Source organism: Struthio camelus, chromosome 3 (genome assembly GCF_040807025.1).
Source record: "Struthio camelus isolate bStrCam1 chromosome 3, bStrCam1.hap1, whole genome shotgun sequence".
NCBI classification, from domain to species: domain Eukaryota; kingdom Metazoa; phylum Chordata; class Aves; order Struthioniformes; family Struthionidae; genus Struthio; species Struthio camelus.
The window spans coordinates 135,405,755-135,431,090 of record NC_090944.1 but is presented as its reverse complement, the minus strand read 5'-3'; the positions used below and the strand labels follow the sequence as shown (position 1 = coordinate 135,431,090).

Here is a 25,336-nt window from a genome sequence, read left to right as displayed (position 1 = left end):
GCCCTTAGTAAGGAGAAGGTCAACTTAAGGGGCTGGACCGTAAGCCACAAAAACGGAGATGCGGGCGTAAGTTATCATCTTCTTAGCCTGCTGTGAGGTTAATGATTTCCATTGATACGGTGAAAGCCGTCACCTCTGAGGTAAGGTAATAGTAGTGAACACAAATGGCAGCTTATGACCACCGCTGAGATTTTTTTCTGTCCAGTGAAGCATGTTTGTGAGTGCTAGCTAGCCAGAACTTGGTATCAGTTTGCTTGGTGAGTGTGAACAGCATGTGCCAGTCTTCTGCTCCAGTAACCGCTTTCCAGCATTACGTTGGTGAAGTTGGCTGTGGACCTTTCAAGTGAGGGAAACTTCTGCGTTATCATTTGCATTGTTCTTCAGCTTGTAGTCTTCTGTGACTGTTCTTACCAGGTGTTTTCTTTCCTACCTGTCAAAACTTCAGAAGCCCAGCTTCCTTCCCTCTTCCCAGATTGTTTTTGAAAACAAATTTTATGCTAGGTCTGTCTCTGCCATTCCCAAGTGTTTTCAACACTATGTAAAACTAACAGCGCCCGCAAGTTCTGTGCTTCCCATGAAACTCCAAGTACAGCATTCGTTTTCAACCTTTTATATTGTGAAGATCTTTCTTTAATAAAAAAAAAGTGTACCTTGCTAAATATTGAGTTCAAACCCACTGAAAATAACCTTGCCTTCCTTAATTACTCTTGTGGTAATTAAGAGATGGTCCACATTCTCCCAGGGTGGGGGGTCTTGTTGGAGAACTATTGAAACAGAATAAGGACAGAACTAGTGCTGGTTTCAGAGTCTTATGGTGCAAGACTGGTCTGTCTGCAAGCTTTGAAAGCACTTCATTAAACTACAGGCAGAAAAGTACAGTTATCTTCTAGGAGGCTTGCATGCAACTAAAACTCAATTTAAAATCTCACTGCCAACTTGCCAGAGTGAAGTTTTATAAACCCTTCCGATAGAGAATAACTTGATTATTATTTTTTTTTTTTTTTTGAAGGTAGGGTGTTGACTTTGTACCCTCTTCAGGAGATGGTGGTAAAGACTTTCTGTGCTGGTTAGTCCTTCAGAGCTGATGCATACATGCATGCACATGCACAAATGCAATTTGTGTCTAACATCTTCAGGTTTGCCCTTCTGTAATACCTCTAATGTGCATGCAAAGTGTCTTGTATTTTGCATTCTTGAAGATTATGCAGTGGAGCTAAGCATGTCTTTGTTATGCATAATGGCAGTGGTAGTAACATTGGTTTTGTTTTTGTAAATATCCAATGAAGATTTCGAGTCTGAATAATGAGAGAGAAGTATTTTTGTCAACTGAAGTAGAAATCATACTGTCAAAAATATAGAAACGTTTATGTTTTGGTATGGGAGTCTGCTCAGGATCTGCCTTTGGTTATTGGACTATGTCAATTACAGTGTGCAGCATTAGAAAACTTGTTTTGGGGGGACTTCTGGGGGGGAGCAGGGGGAGGGGAGTTTGAGCTGAGAAGCAGTTTCCATATTCCACTGATTCAGTATTCCTTCAACTTGGTGTGAAAATGCTATTACTTTTCACATCCATGTAGTCTTGGATCTCAAAAAGTCGACTATAACGTTGGTCTAGCCCTCCCTGCACACACCCCTGAAAATACTTGAATTATCAAGTATTGATGATTACTGGGTAAAAAGAAGCTGTTGCTATGGTTCAGCTGTGATGCCACTGCCAAAATGTGTACAGAAGCTTGACTGGTGTATGAAATGTGCTCTACTATTTTTCCCTCCTTCCTCCTTATGGAAGGACACATCTTCTGCAAAACTAACACTCGGCATGAAAAAAATACAGACCATGTTCCTCTGAGCGTGTCTGTCCTGCTTGGTGAGATGGGGAATGAAATGGGGACGTATAGTGTCTTAACCAGTGAACAGGATTTAGCTGGAGCTGGTAGAAATAGCAGTTGTGGCTGTTGCTGGGTGCATTTGTAGTGTTGGGTCACTGTAATGTGTTTTTCCTTATCTTAGAACTTAGTTGGTTTATAGCAAAGTCTGTACAACTATGACAGCTACTGCCGACTTCACTCTTCTTCAAACTATGAGGCTGTACTTTTCATGAAACATTTTTACGGAAAGTTCTGGTTTATGAACACAGAACTGAAGGAATATATTTTAATATCTGAAAACTATATATGAAATTAATTTCCTATTTAGACAACTAACAGCAGGTTCACTGATCCCTGAATTAAAGTGACAGGAAGAAGTAGTGTGGTAGTGGTGGAGGGAGGAAGTTTGGACAGCTGAGAAAGCAGTGAAGAGGCATTTATTTTTGCTGAACTGGGATATCCAGAAATAGGTGCATGCTGTTCTTCAGATAGGCTGTGTGTTCAGCTCCTATTATTTGTAGCTTGTTGAATCACTCACGCTTGTTTCTCTTAAACAGAAACTGTTTGCATCAAGGACGCAGAATGGGTCACTATTTGGCCAATGTGCAAGAACATAACAAAATATTTTGCAAGCTTTCTTGTTTTTTTTTTTTCCTCCCTTAAACAGAGCGTTTGCTGAAGATGACCTTGGAGGAGAGACGGAAAGAGTATTTAAGGGATTATGTTCCATTGAAAGATATTCCAACATGGATAGAAGACCTAAAAAGCAAGAATGAAAGTGATGGTAAGTAAAGTGGGGGAGCTTTTAAAATGGAAGCCATGCTGCTTTCTTAGCTTGAAGCTACTTTTAAGAGAATTGAGACTTAGAATCCCTATTGTTAATAATGATGGCAGTCTTATGTGGGGGCAGAAGTGCTTTGACGGGGGGGGGGGGGGGGGGAGGGGAAGAAAACAATTTCTTAAAGCTTTACTACTATCTACTAACTCTGCAAGTATCACCAAAGAGACTCATAACACTTATGCCTTTAAGTTTGTAAAATAGGTATTCTTTGCATCAATTTTATTTGCACATACTCTGACTGGCAGCCGTGCCTGATGAATGTTGTCTTCAAAACTAAACTAGTACAGTGTTATGGGGAATCTGAGTGAAATAGTGTTGTTGTTGTAGGTGGCTGAAAAACAAAGTGTGCAGGCTGTGGTGCTTTATGAAAGTCCAGGAACAACAGAAGATTGGATTTGAAGTCTCTGTTGAAAATAGCATTTCTTACTCATGGTCCTACTTGCTTTCTTGGGCTGAGGAACATCAGCATGTCCTGGATAACTCCTCTTCTCATTGTGTGCAGCATTATCGTCTGGGTTCGGATCACCAGTAAACTTGTCCACATACACGTTTTTGCCCATCTTTCATTAAGTATCTGTCTTACCTTAAAAAAAGGACTATGTGGTTTAGGCAGTTGTGAATGTAACTTTAAGACTGCCTCGTTCTTGTTCTCCTTCATCTCCATATGTATGGAAGAGGAGGGACTCCTTGATCTGATCTCCTCCTGCTTTTTCTTTCTATGTCTTGTTATCCTACAAAGCTTATTCTTGGAATGTTACTACCAGGACTGAAGTGTCCTCTGCTGCCAGTCTTCCTACTCCTGCAGATACAGGACTAGTTTTTCAACCCTTTTGTTATCATTAAGAGCGAATACTGGCTCAGATGAACAAGTGCGTGGAGCAGTCTTGTAACTGAAGGAGAACATGGTCTTTCTGGTAATACTCCACAACGAGATGTAGCCTGGAACTAATCACCCGTTTTTGACGAAATGGGAAGGCTGTAACAAACTTTCTTCAGTGCAGTCTGGACAAGCTAATAGACTTGCAGGTGCCAGTTTCATAGACATGTAATGCTATCATCTATTCCTAAAAGCATCTTGAATGATTTTTGAAGCGAAAATCGATATCGAAAGATGCTGAGCTCTTCAGCTCTGTTTGAGAGAAATAGTTGTATTACAACAGTAGCTGTAGACCATTGCAGTAGCTCTTTTGTATCTTACACGTCAAGAAGCTTGTCCACCTAGAAAACAAAGGCTGCATAAAAATGCATCAAAAGATTACCTGACTTTTCATTTAGGATGTCTTTGATGCATGGGACTATTCGGTCTGTCTGTCCTTCCTATCCTAAACTATGTTTTTCTTTCTGACTACTGTAGAGTTCTGGGTAACTTGCTAAATTTCACAGATCTGATTCTGCTTGAGCTGTTTAATGTGACAAGGTGTAGATTTACATTGTGGTTGTTGTTATACCTTTCATAAGCAAAAAGTCAGGGTCTAATATGTAGGTACAGAATCATGCCAGTGGTGAATTTAATTTATTGTGCATTCTCTTGCATTCTTGCTGTTAGTACCTAGTACCCTGCAGAAATGCTGGAAGGCAGAAGCTGAGCTGAAACACTTTTCTTTCTTCTTTTTTTTTCTTCTCTGCTACTTAAAGCTTTTGTTGTACTGTTTATTCAGGAGAAAATATCCATAGTCGCTTGTTTTCTTTTATACATTTCTTCAAAATAAGCCGTGTGGAACAGTGAACATGTAGAAGATCAGACTGAAGTACTTCCACATTTCAACTGATCAGCGCAATTAAAAGAAGTTTGTATATTAATGTGACTGCATCTGCTTCAAACTTCATTTCCCTTAAACGTTGACTTCATTCTGAAGGTATCAAGAGTATGTAAGAGCTGTCCTTCTGAACTGAAATACTGAAAAATTAGAGTTGAGGTCTACTTGCTGAGGAGAACTTCTGCTTTATCTACTGGGACATATAAAGGACAACCAGTACAGTCTAAAGAAGACTGTGGAGGGGGCAAATGAAGCCTTTGTGATGAAGTCTTTGGTGGCTTGAAAATGTCATGGCCAAGTTCTGCTATTTTCTTCTAGTGAAAGGCTACTTCTTGCACTGACAAACTAGGCAGCCTGAAGAGGAAGTGTGTGTGTGGGGGGGAAGATTAGTACACTTGACAAGCCAAGAAAGCAACTGATGAGGAATGGGGAGAAGTTCTCTACCATTTACTCCTAACACTGTGTATACTGTGAATAAATGACAGATTGATTAGCAAAGTGTTCAGAAAGAGTGATGAGGAGAATTCAAGGAAGGAACTAAGAACAAATACACTGAAATAGGTGTGATCAACCACCTGCTGGAGTAAGAGGTTCTAGGAGAAGGGGAGAGCATCTGGTGCCAAAAGACAGAGTAAACTAACTGGGAATGTTGTTCAGTACAGATTTTTGGACTGACTTTTTTTCTGACTAAAAGTCAAAAATCATTGGATGAACAGTACAAAAGTTCTATGCTACCAGTTTTTCCATGTGAATGACTTAGTGGAGTGTGCTAGGAGATTCCAGTTAGGCATACCTTTTTATTATCTGGAAGTTCAACAGATGAATATTGAGAAGTTTTTGTGTGGAACTGCTGAAACAGAAATAGTTTCTAATTGTAATGATAGAAAGGAACTAACCTGACTGCTAGAGTGGCTTTTATGTGTTTTTTATTGAGAAGTTTGTAGAACAACCTTAGTTTGCGGAGGAGAGCATTTAGCTACCACACCCTTTGGCATGAAATGGCATTCAGAATTAAATTGTGAAGACTACTAGTGAAGCCTGGTGTAAAGCTGATCTTAAAGTAAATTTTGGCAAGGCTGGAAACCTTTATAATTGAGGGATGCATAGTGTTCCCCTGTGCTGTCCTTCCCTCCCCCCCCCTCCCCCCCCCACAATGAAACTATCTGAAAATGGTTTGAAGTTGAAAACAGCTGTGCATAGTTTTGTCCTGGTTTTACTTTTCTATGATGAAAACCAAAATCGACAGTCTTTGCAACTCTCCTTATTTGGAGGGGAGCCATGATTAGTGACAAGAAATTAAGTTGCTATATATTTTGATGTGGAAATTGGGCAGTATTTCTGATGCTTTTTGATTGGAGGGAGGAGAGGGGCAAATTGAGGAAGTAAGCCTGATGCATGCTGGCCTGAACTGAGGGAAGCAAGGCTGCACTGGCATGTGTTTTTCCATAATGACCGAGTTGTCAACACTTCTGGCTTTTAGTATACTGTTTTGCAAAAGTGGACAAGCGGCCCTCGGAGATCAAGTATCATAATGTCATCTGTTTTCCTTCTACTGCTGTTATTGACAAGTTGTGCTTCACCTCATGGAGGACATAATAGGAAGGGAAATAACTCCTTGTTCTTGAGGTAGTTTTGTAAGCACAAAAGCTTTTTTTCTTTTAATCACCCTTTTTAGGGAAATGAGAAATTATATGCTTTGGAAACTAAGAATGACCCTGTTGTACAGGGCTAGAGAGTTTGTGTGTACTGCAATCCATCATTCTTCCTATTGCTCGTTCTTCATATATAGCAAAGTCAGATCAGCTGTTGTGTTATGCATGTTGAAGTAGAACTCCTTCCTCATAACTAATGGATTTGTTTTCTGGATAACTGGAACTTGTATACCTTTATTTCAGTGCTATTTATTAGAATAACACTTTATGCTAGATGCTCATCCTGAACAGCACTGTTGATTTGTTTTTGTGATGCTCAGTGAGTAAAAAGCCACAGCGTAGAGGAATAACTTGTGTGTGCCTGTGTGTGTAGTTTTGTTTGTTTTTTTTAAGTTAAATATAGTTGCTTTTTCATGAATAAACAGTTACTTTGCAAGATCTCTTTACTCTTAAGTCTTCTCCCAAAGTTTCCCACTGAACAAAATTCTTCCTTGAAAGCTTGCTTTTTTTTTTTTTTTAAAAAAACAGGATCTTGGGAATTGTTGCTGAGTTTGCACATCATGGGTAGAAAAATGCTTCAAAAAATGAGATCAATTATATAGTTCAACGCAAGGTACCTGACAATCCTGCTTTATCCCGGCCTGTGAGATTCATTGGCGTGTTCATTTGTGTAGAAGCGATGCCAAGAAAACAGTGAATTTGAGTGATAAAGAGGTTTGCTAATTGCAAGAACTGCTTTTGATTAGATGAATAAAAGGAAGACTATAATAATCCCTAAGGAGGGTTTGGGGGGGTAGGGTTTTTCTTTTTTTTTTTTTTGTTTTGATGAAATGATAAGGTCTGTAGTCCTGTGTTAAGCAATTCTTGAAATATGTTTAGATGTCTTGATTCTCTCTGAGTTTTCTTAATCTGCTGTATTTTTAGAAAATGATGATTCAAACAGTATCCGAATTAATCCACTTTAACACTGAAGGTTTTATGTATAATGGTAAGGTGTGGATTTAAAAAAAAAAATATCTTTGTACTTTGAATCTGTAGCTTTCTAAATAGTCCAAGTAAACTGACCCAAGATTATAGAGACAGAGCATCTAGATAAGCACCTCAAGATACTTATTGTTGCAAAGGAATTATATAGTAATGCTGAGCTCCATTGAACACTGTTTCTTGATGGTTAGCTAACCATAGATAATAGTGGCTGTTCTAGAGCTTCTCCCTGTGACCCTGTTTATGATGGGAATATCTGTCCTGCAGTAACTGAGAATCAGGTTGGTAATTATTGCAAATAAGTCATCAAACAGCTCGCAGAAAGTAATGCCACTTCTAAGCCATAGTAAAATACAACCAGTAACCTGAAAGTGGGGAATCGTATCTCGTTAAACCACTCACTATCTTCAGGATGTCATTTAAAGAAAAAAGTCTACTAGAGCATTACGATTTTCAAAAGTTGCCTGAACATCAATATGGATTCTCCTTATACCTGTAATAGCTATGTAGGTACAGCATGCTTAAAGACCGCCCCTGACCATCAGCTTACATTTTGTCTTCTTTCCTCCTTCTAGTGACTTGAGCAACTATCTTTAGAACAGACTTGTACCCAAGTGACAAGGATGAAAGTAAATTGAGACGTCTTAGCTCAGTGTGATGCTTGCTTGCTGTCTATCAGTTGAAAGAGAATTGTGGTTTAGCTGCTGAAATTCTTTGGTTTAGTTAGTAGTTCAGGAGCTCTTTAGTTGAGCCACATATGAAATTGAAATAACTTGCACGCCACAGTTCACATTCTCCTGCTATTGGCTGTGACTGCGAATGCGAAGTCTAACTTCAGTTAAGCTCAGTGCTGTATTTGGTTTTGGCTTTATTTTTTTGTATGTTGACTTGCTGTTTTGTTCCTCTTACTAAACATTTTATCACAAATTGTCTTGCATTCTTTCTCTCTTCTCTAGTGTGTTTAGGTTAGGTAGCTATGTCACTTAAACATGGGGAATATTGCTTATTAATTGCTATGTATAATACCTGATGACAGAGGAACTGCACTAAAAGACTCAAGTCCTTTCTGTATGGTTTCTATGACTTGTATGAAGATCATGATAACAAACTATTTTGGATACTTGTATGAAGTTACTTTCCTTTTATGGATATGGTTGTAAGTCTGATTATGCATTTTCATTGTCTGTCCTTGTGCATGTTAAGAATGCAATAAAGCAATTGGAGTGGTAATAACTGTAGACCATGTGTGAAGTTTATTATATTCTAAAGTTGTCCAGGACTTTGCCCATGGCATAATGCACAGTGGCTTAAGGCTGAGGTGATTTACACTTAGGCTTCGAGAGCGACTACAGCCACCAGAGCAATAGGGAATAACCAGAGTACTGTATGCTTTACTTGTTCTGGGTGCTTTACTGCTATCTAATTTGGGGATCTGCCCCAAATGGGCGCAGGATTGCAGAGTGATGCGAAACTGATGGCCTAAACATACAGCTTAGGCATTCTTACAAAAAATAGCTTTGAGATGCACAAAGATGTGAAGATCACTTTGGATGCAAATTTATTTGAGAGTAAATAAGCTGAGAAACAACAGTTTTTTGGGTGGGCTTGGTGGTACAGGCAAGTATTACCCTTTACTTACTGATATCCGTGATAAGTGGATATACAATTCAAACAGTCAGTTAGCATAGTGGAAAAACATTATGGTAAGCAAAAAGGAACCAATGTGTGTTCAATTGGCCTTACAATTCCCTGATAAGCAGCATGCGTTTAACCTTTATAGGATGAATTAGCTGTCTAAGAAGTGACGCTTGCATTGCAATTCTCCTTAAAGTCCTCTGGAAAAAAGGAAGAAATCTTGCTTTCGGCAAGTGTGAGAGATGATTATGAAAAAGCAAAAATCTCTTTTTATATAAATTAAGAACACACAATCTGGTGTGGCTCACTTTCTCTAAGAAAATAAATCGCTTTATATCGACAACATTAAAAAAAAAAAAAGGAATATCAGCTTAAAAAGTCTTTTTAATGAGTTAAGGACCTTTATAAACTTAATGCTGTGTGGAAGTTGATACAGTGGTCATTTGTGGCCCTTCTGTACAGCCCCTGAGAGAACCCTCTTCTCTTGAATGACAGCAGTCTCCCTGAGCAGCAAGGCTTAACTATAAGTAAGGATGCTGCTCTCAGGAATGAATTAGTACTCCTACTTGAACTCTACAAGCTCTCTACAGCATGTAGAGAGTAATAGTAGGTGGAGATGCAAAGGGAAGTTAAATATGTGTCTTTGCTAGAAGTAATATGCCTAACGCTTAAGTGCTGGTTGTTTAGATTAGTCTTGACCAGATTAATAATTCCAATACCGTTCTATTCCCTGAAATACAAGAACCAATCCTTTTCTGTAGTCACTGAACATCACTATGCAATGAAGTTGAGTATGGAGGTCCCTAAGGAGGTGCCAGCCTGAGTCAATAAGTCCAGATGATGCAGTGCGATGTCAGCAGGTAGACTAGCTCAGGTTGCAAAGAAGTACAGCTTTATCAGCAGTGGTGCTGTGTGTAAGTCGATATGTGCTGTTCGTCAGAAACTGCTGAAAAAGTATAGTTTTCCAACTTGGAATTTTTCAGTGGCTGACTTGGCTAATATTCAAGACTACTAAGGGGAAGAAAAGTACAATGTTGTGAGTGAGGCAGCAGCTTAATACACGTGTGTGAAAACTGATAGGTCATATATCTTTCTTGGTTTCTAGCAATATGTGCTTATGTATGTCTGTTGTGTTTATTTCTTCTCCTCTGCTGAATTTTTCTCCTTTTTTGTGTATGATGGATGATCTTCTGCTTGAGGAAGGGGATTGCAAGATCAAGTCCCCAAATTAATTTCTTGCTCTACAAAGGCAGTTCGAGTAAATCTGGCTTTGCTCAGTGTGGTAGCTTGGCTAAAGCCATAATCTGTGACTTAAGGACAAATGATGGCATATGTCCTTAATCTTTTGCAGAGAGATTGTGTGCAGGTGTGCCAGTCTGACTAGAAGCAATGCATCTGACTAGCTTGAGATCAAGACCAAGCTGTTAAGTTGTGCCTTTGTTGCTTACTAGTCTTGCCCTTGGTGCCCTGCTGACTGGCTACATGACTTTCAGATAGCTTTAACTATAGATAGAAGAAGCTTATGTCTGCCTGCGGAAGCCTGGGAGCCTTTCTGAATTATTATATTACTTTGACTTCTGTTTGTCTGCCCAGGGCTAATAGCAATTAGTCACCATGTCAGCTAAACCTGTTAACCACTGTCCTCTGTGGGAGGCTCGCATAAAGTCTGAGAGTACACTAATATCTTTCTGTGGTGGTGGTTAAACTCCCTTGATAAGGTAGCAGTGTCACTGCCATAGTTTAAGCTCACTGTGCTCTTTATTCGGATGATGTTAACCAACTTTCACGCATAACTGCGTTTACTTCATGCACAATTAAACACATGATTATATGTGTGTGTTTAAAAAACCAATCACCAGAAACCAAATAAGCTTGATTTCCCTTGCTCAGTTCACTAGAACCAAACTGCTCACCAAAAAAGAAACGTCTATAATGAACTGACTAATATCATGAACAAATTGTAGTACTTACTATGTGAGGTCGTATGTGGCTTCCTCTGTGAGGTGGTATCTAGGTGATGCGCAGTCAAATCCAGTTGACAAAGAATGCACCAGCCTGTAGGAAGTGCTACATACACGTTTGTTACATGCACAGAAAACATCCTTGTGTGCTGCACAGAAAGCAATTTAAACGTAACCTTTGATTTTGCACAGCTTTACAACTGTTGAAAGTATAATTTCAGGTGTGGCTTCATTTTACTAAGATATGTTTCTTATATAAACGTGGGGGAAGAAACAAATTTTGTGCACAGCAAAGATGCTGAAGCTTGTGACTGGAATGTGGCATATTGACTTGGCGTGTTTGCAGAAGTGTATGTTTGTAAGGGCCTTTACCAAAGTTTCTATTTGTTTTTATGGATGGGGCACTACAGAATGCACATCTTGCAGAAGCAAACTACAACCTTGCACTGATATAGTCAATACATTTATTTCTGAAAGTGGAATTTATTGAATTTATTTCTCTACATGCAGCTTTACACTAATAGCATCTCTAGGAGTTCGTAATCACACACAGAGTTAGAAAAGTCTGTTTTATACTTTACCAAGAAGAACTTGTACAGAAGGCTCAGTCCATCCATAATGCGAGTATTTTAAAAAAAGTATGGAACTGCTGTACATCTGTACTGCTTTAACCTATTTACTTTCTTTATTCTATCCCTTGTTTTTTTCATAGAGGGATGTTCGTGGAATGTATGGGGCTTTTCTGTTGTCTCTTTGGGACTGATGGTTAGTTTGTGAAATGTTGTAAGTTACTTCTCATTTGTGTAGCGATTGAAGACCAACCTATGATGGATTGATTTTTGTATGCTTAATAACATCCTTTCTGTGTGGAGAAGGAACTGCTTGAAAAAGGTACTGTAGGATTCTGTTTCCGTATATATGCATACTCTTTCTGTGTGCTGCCTTGCTGCCTTTTTGTGGGACTGCTTAATGAATCTCAGTTAACTGCGTGCAAACCCCAAACAGTGCAAATTTCACTGAGGGTATGGATCTACTGGGATCATCTGATATTTAAAGAAAAAGTGGAGTTTAATTTTTTCCTCTCCACGTTGCCACCACAATTCTCACAAGGAGAAGTTTTATAAGCATATGGGACATGACTAGATCTAATCGAAATAGGTGATGCTAACAAACATGTGCCCATAATGGCTATGGTGTAATAATGTAGGATTATGACGGTTGCTGTGGATTTTTTTCGGTTCAGGTAGGCAGGCAGCAGAAGGTAGAGGAGCTAAATCTTTCCCTTAATTGTTAAGGGGTATGTATTGCATTCTATTTTTCAAGTCCTTAAAGAAAGCCAGTAGAACTCATTACATTAGTGGTTCTTAGTAAAGTCCTCTTCTAACATTACAGACTTAGTTCTGTACCTTGCTTTTGAGATTAAACTCCTATTGTTGCTTAGGGTAACAAATTACATATGTAATCTTAAAGAAAAGGTGGAGGGGGCAGTGTAAGCACTATTCAAGCCTTATGTCTTCATGTGGAAGACTTGACTTTACATTCTTGTATTTAAAAACTTACCTATCAGTCCTGTGGTACTAGAAAACTGAGGTTCCTCCTCTCGTTTGGTCAGCTATTGCAAACTTGTGTCATGCAGAGAGGATCTTCAATGACAATCCCATGAAATATTTGCTGACAGTTTTGCAGAAGTTTCATAGTTTGCTATTAGTAACTTTTTATTTCCAAAATCCGCAGTAAGTACTACAAAATGCTGTATCGCTCAACTAGCGAAGCTGTTGCTAAAGCAGTAGTAGGGAATTTGAAAAACAGAGAATATAGAGTAAAAATTGGTTGCTTAAAAAGCTAATGAATTTATGTGGTTGCCTGTTATGAACTTATTTTAATTGTGCTCGATAGTACATGTGCTGTGTATGCCTATAAAATGAGTTTACAATTCTTGGTAAAGTAAGTGCTGCTGAAGGTCTTCCACCTGATTGCACATGAATAGGCATTCTTTTTTTCCAGTCAGTTTGTAAAGTTGGATTAAAGATGACCACCACGCTGTTAGCAGTGTAAGTTTTGGGTGAAGGGTTGCCGTTATCTCAGGAGCTACTGGATTGTTTTGAACCATACCAGGAATGCTATTATAAATGCAATGGTATAACTGAGCCAAAAATCTTACAGTGGGTGTGTTCTGCTTTGTCTGTGAAGGGATCTAACAAAGCAGGTATCACCTATAGTCCCTTCTAGCTTTACAGAGAGTATCAGCATAATTCTCTGAGGAAATAAACAGAGTATAAAAAGTATAATATGCTTTTCTCTCAGTTTTTGAACTTCTGTGATTGCAAGTTCTCTGTAGTGGAGAGAGAGAGCATAAAGTAGGAAGTGAATCTGAGATGATACAGTGTAGTTCTTGTCTCCATGTGATAAGTTGACTGTTTAACATACTTCAGTGCAACTCCCATTGCCGTTCTGGAAGGGGGATTTGTGTATCAGAATTCTTGATATCCCTCAGAGATTCAGGTACTGATAATGAAACTTGGGCCAGAACTTAGTAAATATGCTATCCAATGGCATTTTTATTCCAATGTATAGTAGTAAAGCTCTGAATCTCTTTGAAAGCTCACATAAAAAAAATCCAAAGGCAGTGACTGAGTGCATTTCTTTAAATATCCAGAACATAGCTCCTCCTGGATTACAACTATAGTAGCAGCCATGCCTATGGACCCTAAACAATGAAATCTCAAGCCAGCAGAAGCAAGCAAACCATAGCAGCTGGATGCTGACTCCAAATATACATACAAATACCCTAGGGCCTCAGCCTACTTGTATTGTTTCTTTGCTCTGTCACTGTGTATGCCGCTGAAGTGAGAAGACTTTGATTTATGCATTGAGAATTGTGTGTCCCTGCGGACCAGGTTGTATTACAAATAGGGATTTAGTATGTATTCCTTTTCTTATTCTTCTAGTTTGTTTTTACTGCTTTCTCCCGTTTTCTTCTTTTGTTCTGTTGCATCCCATATCAAGTCTTCCCTTGAGTTTGCCAAAAACTTCAGAAAAGGGCCCAGCCTTTCCTTTCTCTTGCCATCCTCTTCCCCAGACGTTAACCTTAAAGGGTATTTTTTTTTTCTTCTCCATCTTATTTTTGGGGGGGAATAGATAGAACTGTATGAGATGGTTTGAGAAAGGGTAGGAACATAACATTGTAAAGACTATGCAAGACCTTGGTAATACAGAGATAACTGCGTTTTGCGTGAGTGTTGTGTGAGTTGTTAGGACTGACTGGGGTTGTTTTTTTTTTCTTCTTTTTTAAACCAGTTTGTGTGGTACTCCACTTTTGCTATTCCCTCATTCTTCCTTTAACAGATAGCACAGCCTTCAGTGACTTCTAGTTCAATGTCATGGCTGAAAAGTAGCGACTCCTATGTACAAACCTGTCCATGGGCTGCTGCTCACTGTGCTACTGTATTAACATGGACCAAGTGACTTACTTCCAGGCTATTTGCAATATTCCTTTAGAGAAGTGTGTTTACAGCGGTTGTTGAATTCCGTTAAGGTGTGGTTCATTGGATGTGGACTCCTTGATTAATGAGTAGACTTTAAATGATACTCTCACATCCTCCGTTGGGGATGTTTTATGCTTTAAGAAAGATCTTGAATGAGAGAGATCACAGGACATCTCCTGGCCTGGGCAGTGGGACAGAGTGCACTTTCAGCAAGCTTACTGATAACGCAAAACTGGGCGGAGTGACTGATCTACTAGAGGGCTGTACTGCCATTCAGAGGGACCTCGACAGGCTGGAGAAATGGGCAGAGGAATCTCATCCAGTTCAACGGGGGAAAGTACAGAGTTCTGCACCTAGGAAGGAAAAACCCCCGTGCACCCCAGTACATGCTAGGGGCCGACTGGCTGGAGAGCAGCTCTGCAGAAAAGGACCTGCGAGTCCTGGTAGACAACAAGTCGACCGTGAGCCAGCAATGTGCCTTCATGGCAAGGAAGGCCAGAGATATCCTGGGCTACTTTAGGAGAAGTGCTGCCAAGCAAGGGAGGTGATCCTTCTCTTCTCGGCCCAGGTGAGATATACCTGGAGTACTGTGTCCAGTGCTGGGCTCCCAGCATAAAACATATGTACATGGACTTCCAGCAAAAGGCCTTGAAGATGATTAAGAGATTGGAGCATCTCTCATGCAAGGAGAGGCTGAGCGAGCTGGAACTGTTCAGCCTGGAAAAGAGATTTCAGGGAGATTTTAATAGTTTGTATGAACATCTGATGGGGAGAGTAAAGAAGAAAGGAATTGGACTGTCTTCATTGGCACCCAGTGACAGAATGCTGTTGCCTAACAGAGAAATTATAGAGTCTCCTTCCTTGGAGGTTTCTCAAAACCTGACTGAACACGGTTGTGGGCAACCTGTTCTAGGTGACCCTGCTTCAGTGGAGGGGGTTGGGGGGGGGGGTTGGACTGGGCAGTCTCCAGGCGTCCCTTCCAACCTGAGCGTTTCTGTGGTTCCTGTTGTCTGTATGCCTCAAGCTCCATCCTCAGCTGCAGTCCTTGGCTAATCCAATTAGCCCACTCTGTAATTAGCTGAAACAGAGCCTGTTAGCGGAGTGTGCAGGCAGAAAGGAGGTGTTAATCATCAAATGACTTAGACTGGAATGTTGTGCTCCATCTTTAGCTTGGTAGAAAGTGATTTGTCTGCAAAAGGTGTTTCTTCCCTGTGTTCAGGTTCTGGTTGTGTTTAAGTCCAACAGTCAATCTGTACTACAATACATCTGTGAATGCTTTCCCATGATGGTAAAACATATGGAAATAATGCTTATCAGGATTTAAATAAGCAGTTACCTTTCCTGTACAGTCATCCACTTTTAGTAGGAGTTAAAGCAGGCACATGTTGTAACAAACTTTACAAACAGTCTTTTTCTAATGTTCTATAAGTGTATGTAGAAACAAACAATGGAAAGCTATGTTAAACGTGAGGTTAGTAATTGTTCATAGTCTGTCATTTTTAATCTGGCTGTACAAGGCATTTGTAAAAACCAAGCATTTAAAAAAAAACAACTGAAAAGAAGAATGCACAGAATAGCTAATAGAATGGTTGCTGCACCTTCTTCTGTGGCCAAATATGTTATTGCAAGATAATGAGTATATGTATTCCTACCTTCCTCATCGAGGTAATCGAACTTGGTGCTATCACTAGAATTAACTTCATGTTCAAACTGTAGCAAAGAGTGTTTCTCATGACTCGTGAGGATTAAACCTAGCTCTGAATTTAAGTGAACTGACAGAGTCATGCTGTCAAACTTAATTTTGAGGTAAGGCAATACAGTCATGAATCAATGTTGTAGTTCTAATATGAAGGTAGCATGTTGCCAAAGGTTGTAAGGAATTTGTTCTGCCATGCTCCATTTGAATAAGGTGGTATTCTGTTTCAATACTTTGAAAGCAAAGATAAACTTGGCTTTGATGTTGTTGCTTACTGCTAATGTTTAGAGTTCACCTCAAGATTTAATATGGAAGTAAACTTGTGCACAGTTGCAACCCTGTGGTGGTAGATGGGAGGCAGAACCAGAATGGAGGATGGACCCCTTATTCAGGGAATTAAACAGCCCCTTTGATTCCCAGGTAGAGATCTGGCTCAAGCTGTGGTACTCTTTCAAAGACAGTACTAATGCGCTGGCTGCATTTTTTCTTATAGCGCTACTGTTCTAAAACTTGCTCTACTTCTTTGTTTCAGCAGCCTGAGAAAAATGGAGTGCAATAGTCCAGCCCTTTTGTTGAGAATTCTCTTAGCAGCAGAAGGGGTGGCTTTTATTTGGGGTCAGTGCTGGGATTCTTGTCATTTGCTAAGGCCATTTGCCCAACGCTGTTTCTGATTGTACTGCTGGAGAAGTCTTCATTGTGGGGATACAGTTTTCAAAAGATAACCTTTGTAGCAGGAATGAAATAGCGGACAGATTTTTAAAATTTTGAATTTCTTATTTCCCTTAGTGAATTCTGAAGCTAACTATGAATGATGAAACTCTTGTTTGCAGCTTTGTCACCTGCAGTTCAGTCTGTTGCTTCTGTTTTTGAGTTAGAAGGAAAAAAAAGATTGAGAAATCTGATCTGTTAAGCATACTTTCATTGTAATAATTCTACAAGCTTGGCAGCCTGGTTGCATTAAGTCCTTTTCCACTTGTTCTTCTTTGGTTTATTCTCATATCTGCTTTTGGTCGTGGAATGCCTAGGCCTTTTTCACTGTAGGTATTGCTTTATGCTGTGGGAATTTTAAAATTACTTTTACTACCGTGTACTCTATTTGTTCATGATTAAACAGTTTACAAATGAAAATATTTTTTTAAAATATTTTTTCCAGTTGTAGTATTTTTCTCTTCCACCTAGATGAAAGCTCAGGGATTTCTCTAAGTGGATGTCCAAGACCCTTTTGAAAATCAAAACACTTAAAAGTGTGCTAGACTTTAGAATTCTTTTCTTCTGAACTGAAGATTAGAGATTAGGTAGGTCGCACTTTCAACATAGGTCAACCATGATATAACCCCTTATAAATTTAAACCTAAATCTTGAATGTTTACATATGATGAAGGAAAAAAAATATATGAATCTAAAAAACCAAGAATCCAGTTAAAGAATACCATATTAGGCAGGAGCGCTGTTGAAATACTTTTCTGCTTCCGCATTGAAGATTTTCTTTTGGAGAGGAGAGATGGAGTGTTTTCTAGTCAGAGGTTAAATGCACCTTTTAAGCTTTTCAGGTAGCAAACATTTGATGGAAATTATGCAAATATTCTGGATATTTTAGCAATGACTCTGGGTTCAGAGTTGGTTTTATAGTGATGTTAGATCTGTGCTACTCTTTTACATTGGTCAGTCTGGTATATTCATGCCCTTTATGGGGGCTCCCTCTAGTGAGCTGTTAGATAAGTCCTTTTTTCCTCCTTAGTTCAGAGTACTTCACATGTTTACTTCAAGGCATGTTTCCTTTTCACTTAATGTGCTTTTTTACACATGCGTAAGCTGCTTTTGAGTGGTGCAAGCTGGATGCAGTTGTAATGAAGCTGAAGGCTAGGACTGTCTGCTGTGCGGATGTGTGTGTGTGTGTGTGTAGGGGGGGAAACCTCACTAAGCTATTAAAACAGATATCTATATAAAACAGATTTTTGGGAACGGTATGACAGGATCAACTCTACCTTTCAGTCAGGTAGATGCACAGTGACTTAGTAATGTTACTTCAAGCTCTGTGATCATAGACTTTGCTTTCTGACAGGATCTACAGTAAACTTGTTAGCGATGCTAAGGTAGATTTTTATTTTTATTTTTAAAAAGCTCCAGAAATCAAACAAAATGAAGATAGTTTTCTATATTTGATACTTTTCAGTATATTGCTACATTCCTATAGAATGTTATTTCTTGATGTTCAGTCAAAATGACCTCACAGAAGAGGTGGAGATGATCTGAATAGGGCTAGGTAGGTAGAAGACAAAAGTTTCTGAATTATTCAAATCAGAAAACTGGCAAAGAGACCCAGAATAGATACTTGAGGGGGAAAAAAAAAAACCAAAACTTAATTTTGTGGGTTGCTTTCCTATTGGGCATTTCCTTAGGGTTTCTGTTAGATCCTTACCTGCTTGTGAATATGGAGTTTTTGGCACGTGTGTTAGGTGTGGGGGTCACGTTACATGTGTCTTGCTTTCCTTTTCTTGTCTTTTGAATGAATGGGCTTGAATAGAATGTAATTAAACCTATGATCATCTTAAGATTACAGTTCTATCATGTTCTATGGAAGCAATTTAGAAAGATACTTCAAAGATTTGTTGGTGAATATTCCATTTACCTTCCTCCTTAATAGCTTTTTATATATACCAATTAATTGTTTGAATTCATCTGAACCTGAGCGCTCTACACGATTGTGAAATCTGCCTATGTGGGAGTTGATCAATTTGCTGATGCTTTTAGCCAAAGATCTTGATCTAATGGCCCTTTATTCCAGAGCCAGGGCTGGGATTATCTGGTTCTGGGAAGTTACTTGGGATGAAGTCTCTGGATCATGTTGTCTCAGGAATCAGACATCCAGACTTGAGTTTTACAATGTATATTCATGCAAAGTCAAACAAAAACCCCCAAACACCCAAACATGCTATATTCTGAAGTATTAAGAATCTTTATGCTAATTCTGTAACCTTACAAGGTAATCTTTATTCTAATCTCAGTGCTCTGCAGTGCAGCTGTCTGGTTTTACTTCGAGTCAATGGCAAGGAGTGCAGAGTAGAGATGTGGGATCAGAGAGTTGAACCTGAGTCCTCTTTTCCTTGGGTTCATCTATTTTACAAATCTCTGTAGAGCTGGGCAGGAGTAAATATGAACAGATTAATTCAACTCTTCTGTGACTCTGCATTTAATTTTGCTGGTATGCAATTTCCTGTATGTAGGAACAGCAGGTTTGCTTCAGAACTCGTCAGGAAGAGGAAAAAGTTAGTCCCAGGTTACTAAATTAGAAAGAATTTCACAATGAAATAAGATGAAAGAAAGAAAATGCCACAGGTGAGTGAAGAGAGGATAGTGGCAGAAGTTAGGTGGATGAGGAAATGGCAGAAAGATAGGCTTTGCCTTGTTACTTTGGAAAATTTTTCTGCTGAAACTCTTCAATATAAGCTAGTGAAATCCATTCAGAGCTAATGCTTTTCAAAAACCAAATTTGGCACCCTTGAGGCCTAACAGGTAGGCATACTGTGCATTGCAGGCTGTTGAATTGCAATCTGAGAAATTTCTGGAAAGGGGAACAAGCCGTCATGGCTACTTAGTAGCTACTACTGGGCATGCTTGGGAAAAAGCATCCTTGCTTGCAAAATCCATGTCTATTATCACATTAGATGGACATTGTTTACTGACTTGGTTGGGACACTCATTTTCCTTGTTTACCTTGGCTTAAAAATGTAAGTATGCCTATACGAGATCAGACCAAAGCATCCAGTTAGCCCAGCGTCCTCTTTCTGTTTTGGCCAACTAAGGATGCCAAAAGCATAGTATAGGAGCTGAGAAAGCAGGTGGAAATACTTATCAGAGATGCTGTTTTAGCTTCCATCAGCCTGTAGACAGAGGTATCTTGATGTGGCAGTAGTATCTTTGTGCTTAATATGCTTCAAAGGATCTTTTGGTATGAGTTTGCCTAGTTGCTGTTTGAATCTGTATAATTCTTTGCTGTTAATGCTGTGGTGGAAGAGTTTCATACAGAATGAGAAAGAAATCAATCCCTCCACCTTTCTTTTTTTTTTCTTTTAAACCTGTCATCTGATGGCTTTATTTTAATGCCTCTTTAATATTATGTTATGAAAAGCAGTCCGCCTTTCAGTTTACTTTCTCCAGCTTCTACCCGTCCCATTGCGTTACTTCCTCGGTGATCTCTTTTCCAGTTTGCAGAGTCCTAATTTATTTTGGCCCTTCTCTGTGCTTTTTCAGTTTAACAACATTCTTGCTGAAGTAAAGTCAGAACTACACACAATTTTCTGGATGTGGGTGTTCTGTGGGTTCATGCAGTGATAGAATAATGTTCCTTCCCTCCTTCCATTGTTCACGCCATTGGGTAGAAAGCAGAGCTGTCAAAATTAAAACCTGATACGGAAATGTATAGGTATTGCTAGAGGAAAAGACAGGACAACCTTAGGTAGTTACGACTTTAAACAAATGCTATCTTTATAATAGTATTTTATTATGTTAAATTATGAATCAGTGGATGCAATTATATATTAAAAGACTTTTTCCATTCCTTCAGCTCAGCTTAAAAACTACATAAGGCTAGTCTTTTGTTGATTATGGAGTGAACACGGTATCAAATTTGTTCAAGTTAACTCTATTCTTTTAAGAAAAAAAGAAACACAAGTGCCGTGCCATAAGAAAACGGTCAGGTGTCCTGTTCTGACAGCCAGTAACAGATGCCTCAGGAAGAGTATAATAGCCGGACAAGCATATGGTGATATGTCCTTGTATGTTCCTAGGCACCTGTTGTTTGTACCTTGGAGATATTTTAAGCTAGAAGTAATATCTTTCTACCTAATAGTTCCTAATATAATTTTCTTCTATGGATTTGTCCAGCCCTATATGCAAGTATATTTTTAGCATTCATAAAAGTGAATGGGAGAAACACTCTCTGAATTTCTTTTTTCTCACAACCCGTAGCTGCTGCAAAAAGGCTCTCCCTTCTCTTCAAACACAAAAAGAAGACATTAGTCAAACGTGGACTTACCCATTTGAATTCTGATCTTAACTAAAATTAATTTGTCTCGTTATTATACTAGCATGAGATGTTACTCTAACTCTGAAGAGGGTCATGAGCTTTGGCTTCTCTCAGTTCTTTAGTGATGTACAGAGTTTTTTTTCCTTGTTTGACTACTTTCCTTGTCCGAATGACAGCAGTACTGCTTTAATGGTTAGAGGTAAACATCTTTCTTCACAGATTCTGTATAAACCTGACTTCTTCAACAATATTCAAATATGTCACTTCTGTTCTAGCATACTCGGTCTAAAAAAGAGACAGCTTCTTCTGCTTTCTCGTTCTTGAGATTCCTTTTGAATGAAACTTTCTAGACCACTGATGTTGTTTCTTTCAAAAACTTGTCTTTCAAAAACTTGTCCTCCCTCTCTTCTTCCACTTGCATGAGGTTTCAAGAGCATACTTGGTTTTGACACAAAAACGTAATTGTAGTACAGTACCTGCAATGTTAATGTGCTTAAACTGCAGGTCAAATTTATTTGTAATCTTGACTGGTGTCTGTTCACACAACGTAAAACTCCTTTAAATCTAAGGAAAATCTAAGATTAAGGAGAAAAATTGAATGACAAAATTGTGTGAAGGTGGGGAAACAAGAAGGCCAAGCAAATGTTGTTTATTAACATTAATGTTGTAATGTTTAGGGGGGAGGGAGTGGGAAGGGGAGATCTCTTAGGAGTGCCTTCCAGTAAAAGCCTGAGTTTTAATTTGTTAAAAAGAGATTGATATGGAGTAAAAGGTGGGGGTAGAGACTTAATACTGGGGGGAAAAAGGTGTACACAATGGGAGATTGTTTCTGAACAAGAAAAAAATCCAGATAATGAAGGAGCTGCTATTCATACTTGAGACTGCCACAATTGATAAAACAGAGGACCTGAAAGCATTCAGGCTTATTGTGAAGGTACTTTATATTTGATAATTTTTTACCTGTGAGTAATGACAGACCTGGAAATGAATGAGAGAGTTTTCTGCTAGAAAAATTGTTACTATTCTTCCTTTCTACACAGGATAGTCTTTAGTGTTCAGCTGGATGATTTAAAAAAAATCTTCTAGTGCCTATTAAATTTTACTCTAGATAAGCTGAAACCACTCAAAGGTACTGCAGCAAATTCAGTCACTCTCTGTCTCTCTCTGTCTCTCTCTGTCTCTCTCTGTCTCTCTCTGTCTCTCTCTGTCTCTCTCTGTCTCTCTCTGTCTCTCTCTGTCTCTCTCTGTCTCTCTCTGTCTCTCTCTGTCTCTCTCTGTCTCTCTCTGTCTCTCTCTGTCTCTCTCTGTCTCTCTCTGTCTCTCTCTGTCTCTCTCTGTCTCTCTCTGTCTCTCTCTGTCTCTCTCTGTCTCTCTCTGTCTCTCTCTGTCTCTCTCTGTCTCTCTCACAAACACACACACAGGGTTGATTGACAGAGCCTCACTCTCACACACGCTCGGTAGAGCCCCCCCCACTCTCTCTCGCTCTCTCTAATATGCACAGGGTTGATGGGCAGAGCCCCCCTCCCCCACTCTCTCTTGCTCTCTCTAATAAGCACAGGGTTGATGGGCAGAGCCCCCCCCCCACTCTCTCTCGCTCTAATACACACAGGGTTGCTCGGGAGAGCCTCCCTCTCTCTCTCTCACGCACAGGGTTGATCGCCAGAGTCGCTCGCTCTCTCATGCACAGGTTTGATCGACAGAGCTTCCCCCCCCCCTCCTCTCTCTCTCTCTCTCTCACATGGACAGGGTTGATTGACAGAGCCTCCCTCTCTCCCTCCATCTCTCACGCACAGGGTTGATCGACAGAGCCTCCCTCTCTCCCTCTCTCTCCCTCTCTCTCCCTCTCTCTCCCTCTCTCTCCCTCTCTCTCCCTCTCTCTCCCTCTCTCTCCCTCTCTCTCCCGCTCCCTCCCGCTCCCTCCCGCTCTCTCCCGCTCCCTCCCGCTCCCTCCCGCTCCCTCCCGCTCCCTCCCGCTCCCTCCCGCTCCCTCCCTCTCCCTCCCTCTCCCTCCCTCTCCCTCCCTCTCCCTCCCTCTCCCTCTCTCACAAACACACACACAGGGTTGATTGACAGAGCCTCACTCTCACACACGCTCGGTAGAGCCCCCCCCACTCTCTCTCGCTCTCTCTAATATGCACAGGGTTGATGGGCAGAGCCCCCCTCCCCCACTCTCTCTTGCTCTCTCTCATAAGCACAGGGTTGATGGGCAGAGCCCCCCCCCCACTCTCTCTCGCTCTAATACACACAGGGTTGCTCGGGAGAGCCTCCCTCTCTCTCTCTCACGCACAGGGTTGATCGCCAGAGTCGCTCGCTCTCTCATGCACAGGTTTGATTGACAGAGCTTCCCCCCCCCCCCCTCTCTCTCTCTCTCTCACATGGACAGGGTTGATTGACAGAGCCTCCCTCTCTCCCTCCATCTCTCACGCACAGGGTTGATGGACAGAGCCTCCCTCTCTCCCTCTCTCCCTCTCTCCCTCTCTCCCTCTCTCCCTCTCTCCCTCTCTCCCTCTCTCCCTCTCTCCCTCTCTCCCTCTCTCCCTCTCTCCCTCTCTCCCTCTCTCCCTCTCTCCCTCTCTCCCTCTCTCCCTCTCTCCCTCTCTCCCTCTCTCCCTCTCTCCCTCTCTCCCTCTCTCCCTCTCTCCCTCTCTCCCTCTCTCCCTCTCTCCCTCTCTCCCTCTCTCCCTCACGGACAGGGTTGATCGACAGAGCCTCTCTCTCTCTCTAATATTTACAGGATTGATCGACAGGGCCTCTCTCTCTCTCTAATATTTACAGGATTGATCGACAGGGCCTCTCTCTCTCTCTAATATTTACAGGATTGATCGACAGGGCCTCTCTCTCTCTCTCTAATAGACGCACAGGATTGATCGACAGGGCCTCTCTCTCTCTCTCTCTAATAGACGCACAGGATTGATCGACAGGGCCTCTCTCTCTCTCTCTCTAATAGACGCACAGGATTGATCGACAGGGCCTCTCTCTCTCTCTCTCTAATAGACGCACAGGATTGATCGACAGGGCCTCTCTCTCTCTCTCTCTCTCTCTCTAACACGGACAGGGTTGATGGATGGAGTCTCTCTCTCTCTCACACACACACACAGAGTTGATCGGCAGAGCCTGCCCCCCCCCCTCTCTCTCTCTCTCTCTCTCTCTCTCTCTCTAATAGACACACAGGGTTGGTCGACAGCCTCCCTCTCTCTCTCTAATAGACGCACAGGGTTTTTTGACAGAGCCTGTCTCTCCATCATGTACAGGGTTGATTGTCAGAGCCTCTCCCTCTCTCTCTCACACACTCACAGGGTTGATCGGCAGAGCCTCTCTGTCTGTCTAACATGCACAGCGTTGATCGACAGAGCCTCTCTGTCTCTCGCTCTGTCTAATACTCGCACAGGGTTGATGGATAGAGCCTCTCTCTCTAATACACACACAGGGTTGATGGACAGGGCCTCTCTCTCTCTCTCTCTAATAGACGCACAGGGTTGATCGACAGCCTCCCTCTCTCTCTCTAATAGACGCACGGGGTTTTTTGACAGAGCCTGTCTCTCTATCATGCACAGGGTTGATTTTCAGAGCCTCTCTCTCTCTCTCCCTCTAACATACGTACAGGGTTGATCGGCAGAGCCTCTCTCTCTGTCTGTCTAACATGCACAGGGTTGATGGACAGAGCCTCTCTCTCCCTCCCTCCCTCCCTCCCTCCCTGCCTAATGCACGCACAGGGTTGATGGATAGAGTCTCTCTCTCTCTCTCTCTCTCTCACTTTCTCTATCCAACACACGCAGAGGTTTGATCGACAGAGTCTCTCTCTGTCTCTCTCTCTCTCTCTCTCTTTCTCTAATAGATGCACAGGGTTGATCGACAGCCTCTCTCTCCCTCTCTGATACACGCACAGGGTTATTTGACAGAGCCTCTCTCTCTATCATGCACAGGGTTGATTGTCAGAGCCCCTCTCTCTAACATACGTACAGGGTTGATGGCCAGAGCCTCTCTCTCTGTCTGTCTAACATGCACTGGGTTGATGGACAGAGCCTCTCTCTCTCTCTGTGTGTGTCTAACACGCAGAGTTGATTGACAGAGCCTCTCTCTCTCCCTCCCTCCCTCCCTCCCTAATGCACGCACAGAGTTGATGGATAGAGCCTCTCTCTCTCTCTCTCTCTCTCTCACACACGCAGAGGGTTGATCGATAGAGCCTCTCTCCCTCTTTCTGTCTAACATGCACAGCGTTGATCGACAGAGCCTCTCTCTCTCTCTCTCTCTCTCTCTCTCTCTAACATACGTACAGGGTTGATGGACAGAGCCTCTCTCTCCCTCCCTCTGTCTAAAACGCACAGGGTTGATGGACAGAGCCTCTCTCTCTCTTTCTAGCACGCAGGGGTGATGGACAGAGCCTCTCTCTCTGTGTGTGTCTAACACGCAGAGTTGATCGACAGAGCCTCT

The 25,336-nt window shown here is 41.0% G+C and overlaps 1 protein-coding gene across 13 annotated transcripts in view; it reads left to right on the top strand.

Annotated features, from left to right (window-relative positions):
• MACROD2 (mono-ADP ribosylhydrolase 2) overlaps window positions 1–25,336 on the top strand; it is a 1,003,459-nt gene that overhangs the window by 2,096 nt on the left and 976,027 nt on the right. For 7 of the 13 annotated variants that reach the window (XM_068940422.1, XM_068940425.1, XM_068940418.1 and 4 more), the window contains exons 2-3: window positions 1,010–1,066; window positions 2,536–2,652. In XM_068940422.1, coding sequence (XP_068796523.1) covers window positions 1,010–1,066; window positions 2,536–2,652 — 174 coding nt within the window. The remainder of the gene's footprint in view (window positions 1–1,009; window positions 1,067–2,535; window positions 2,653–25,336) is intronic. The other 6 variants (XM_068940428.1, XM_068940419.1, XM_068940427.1 and 3 more) reach the window with 1 other exon arrangement.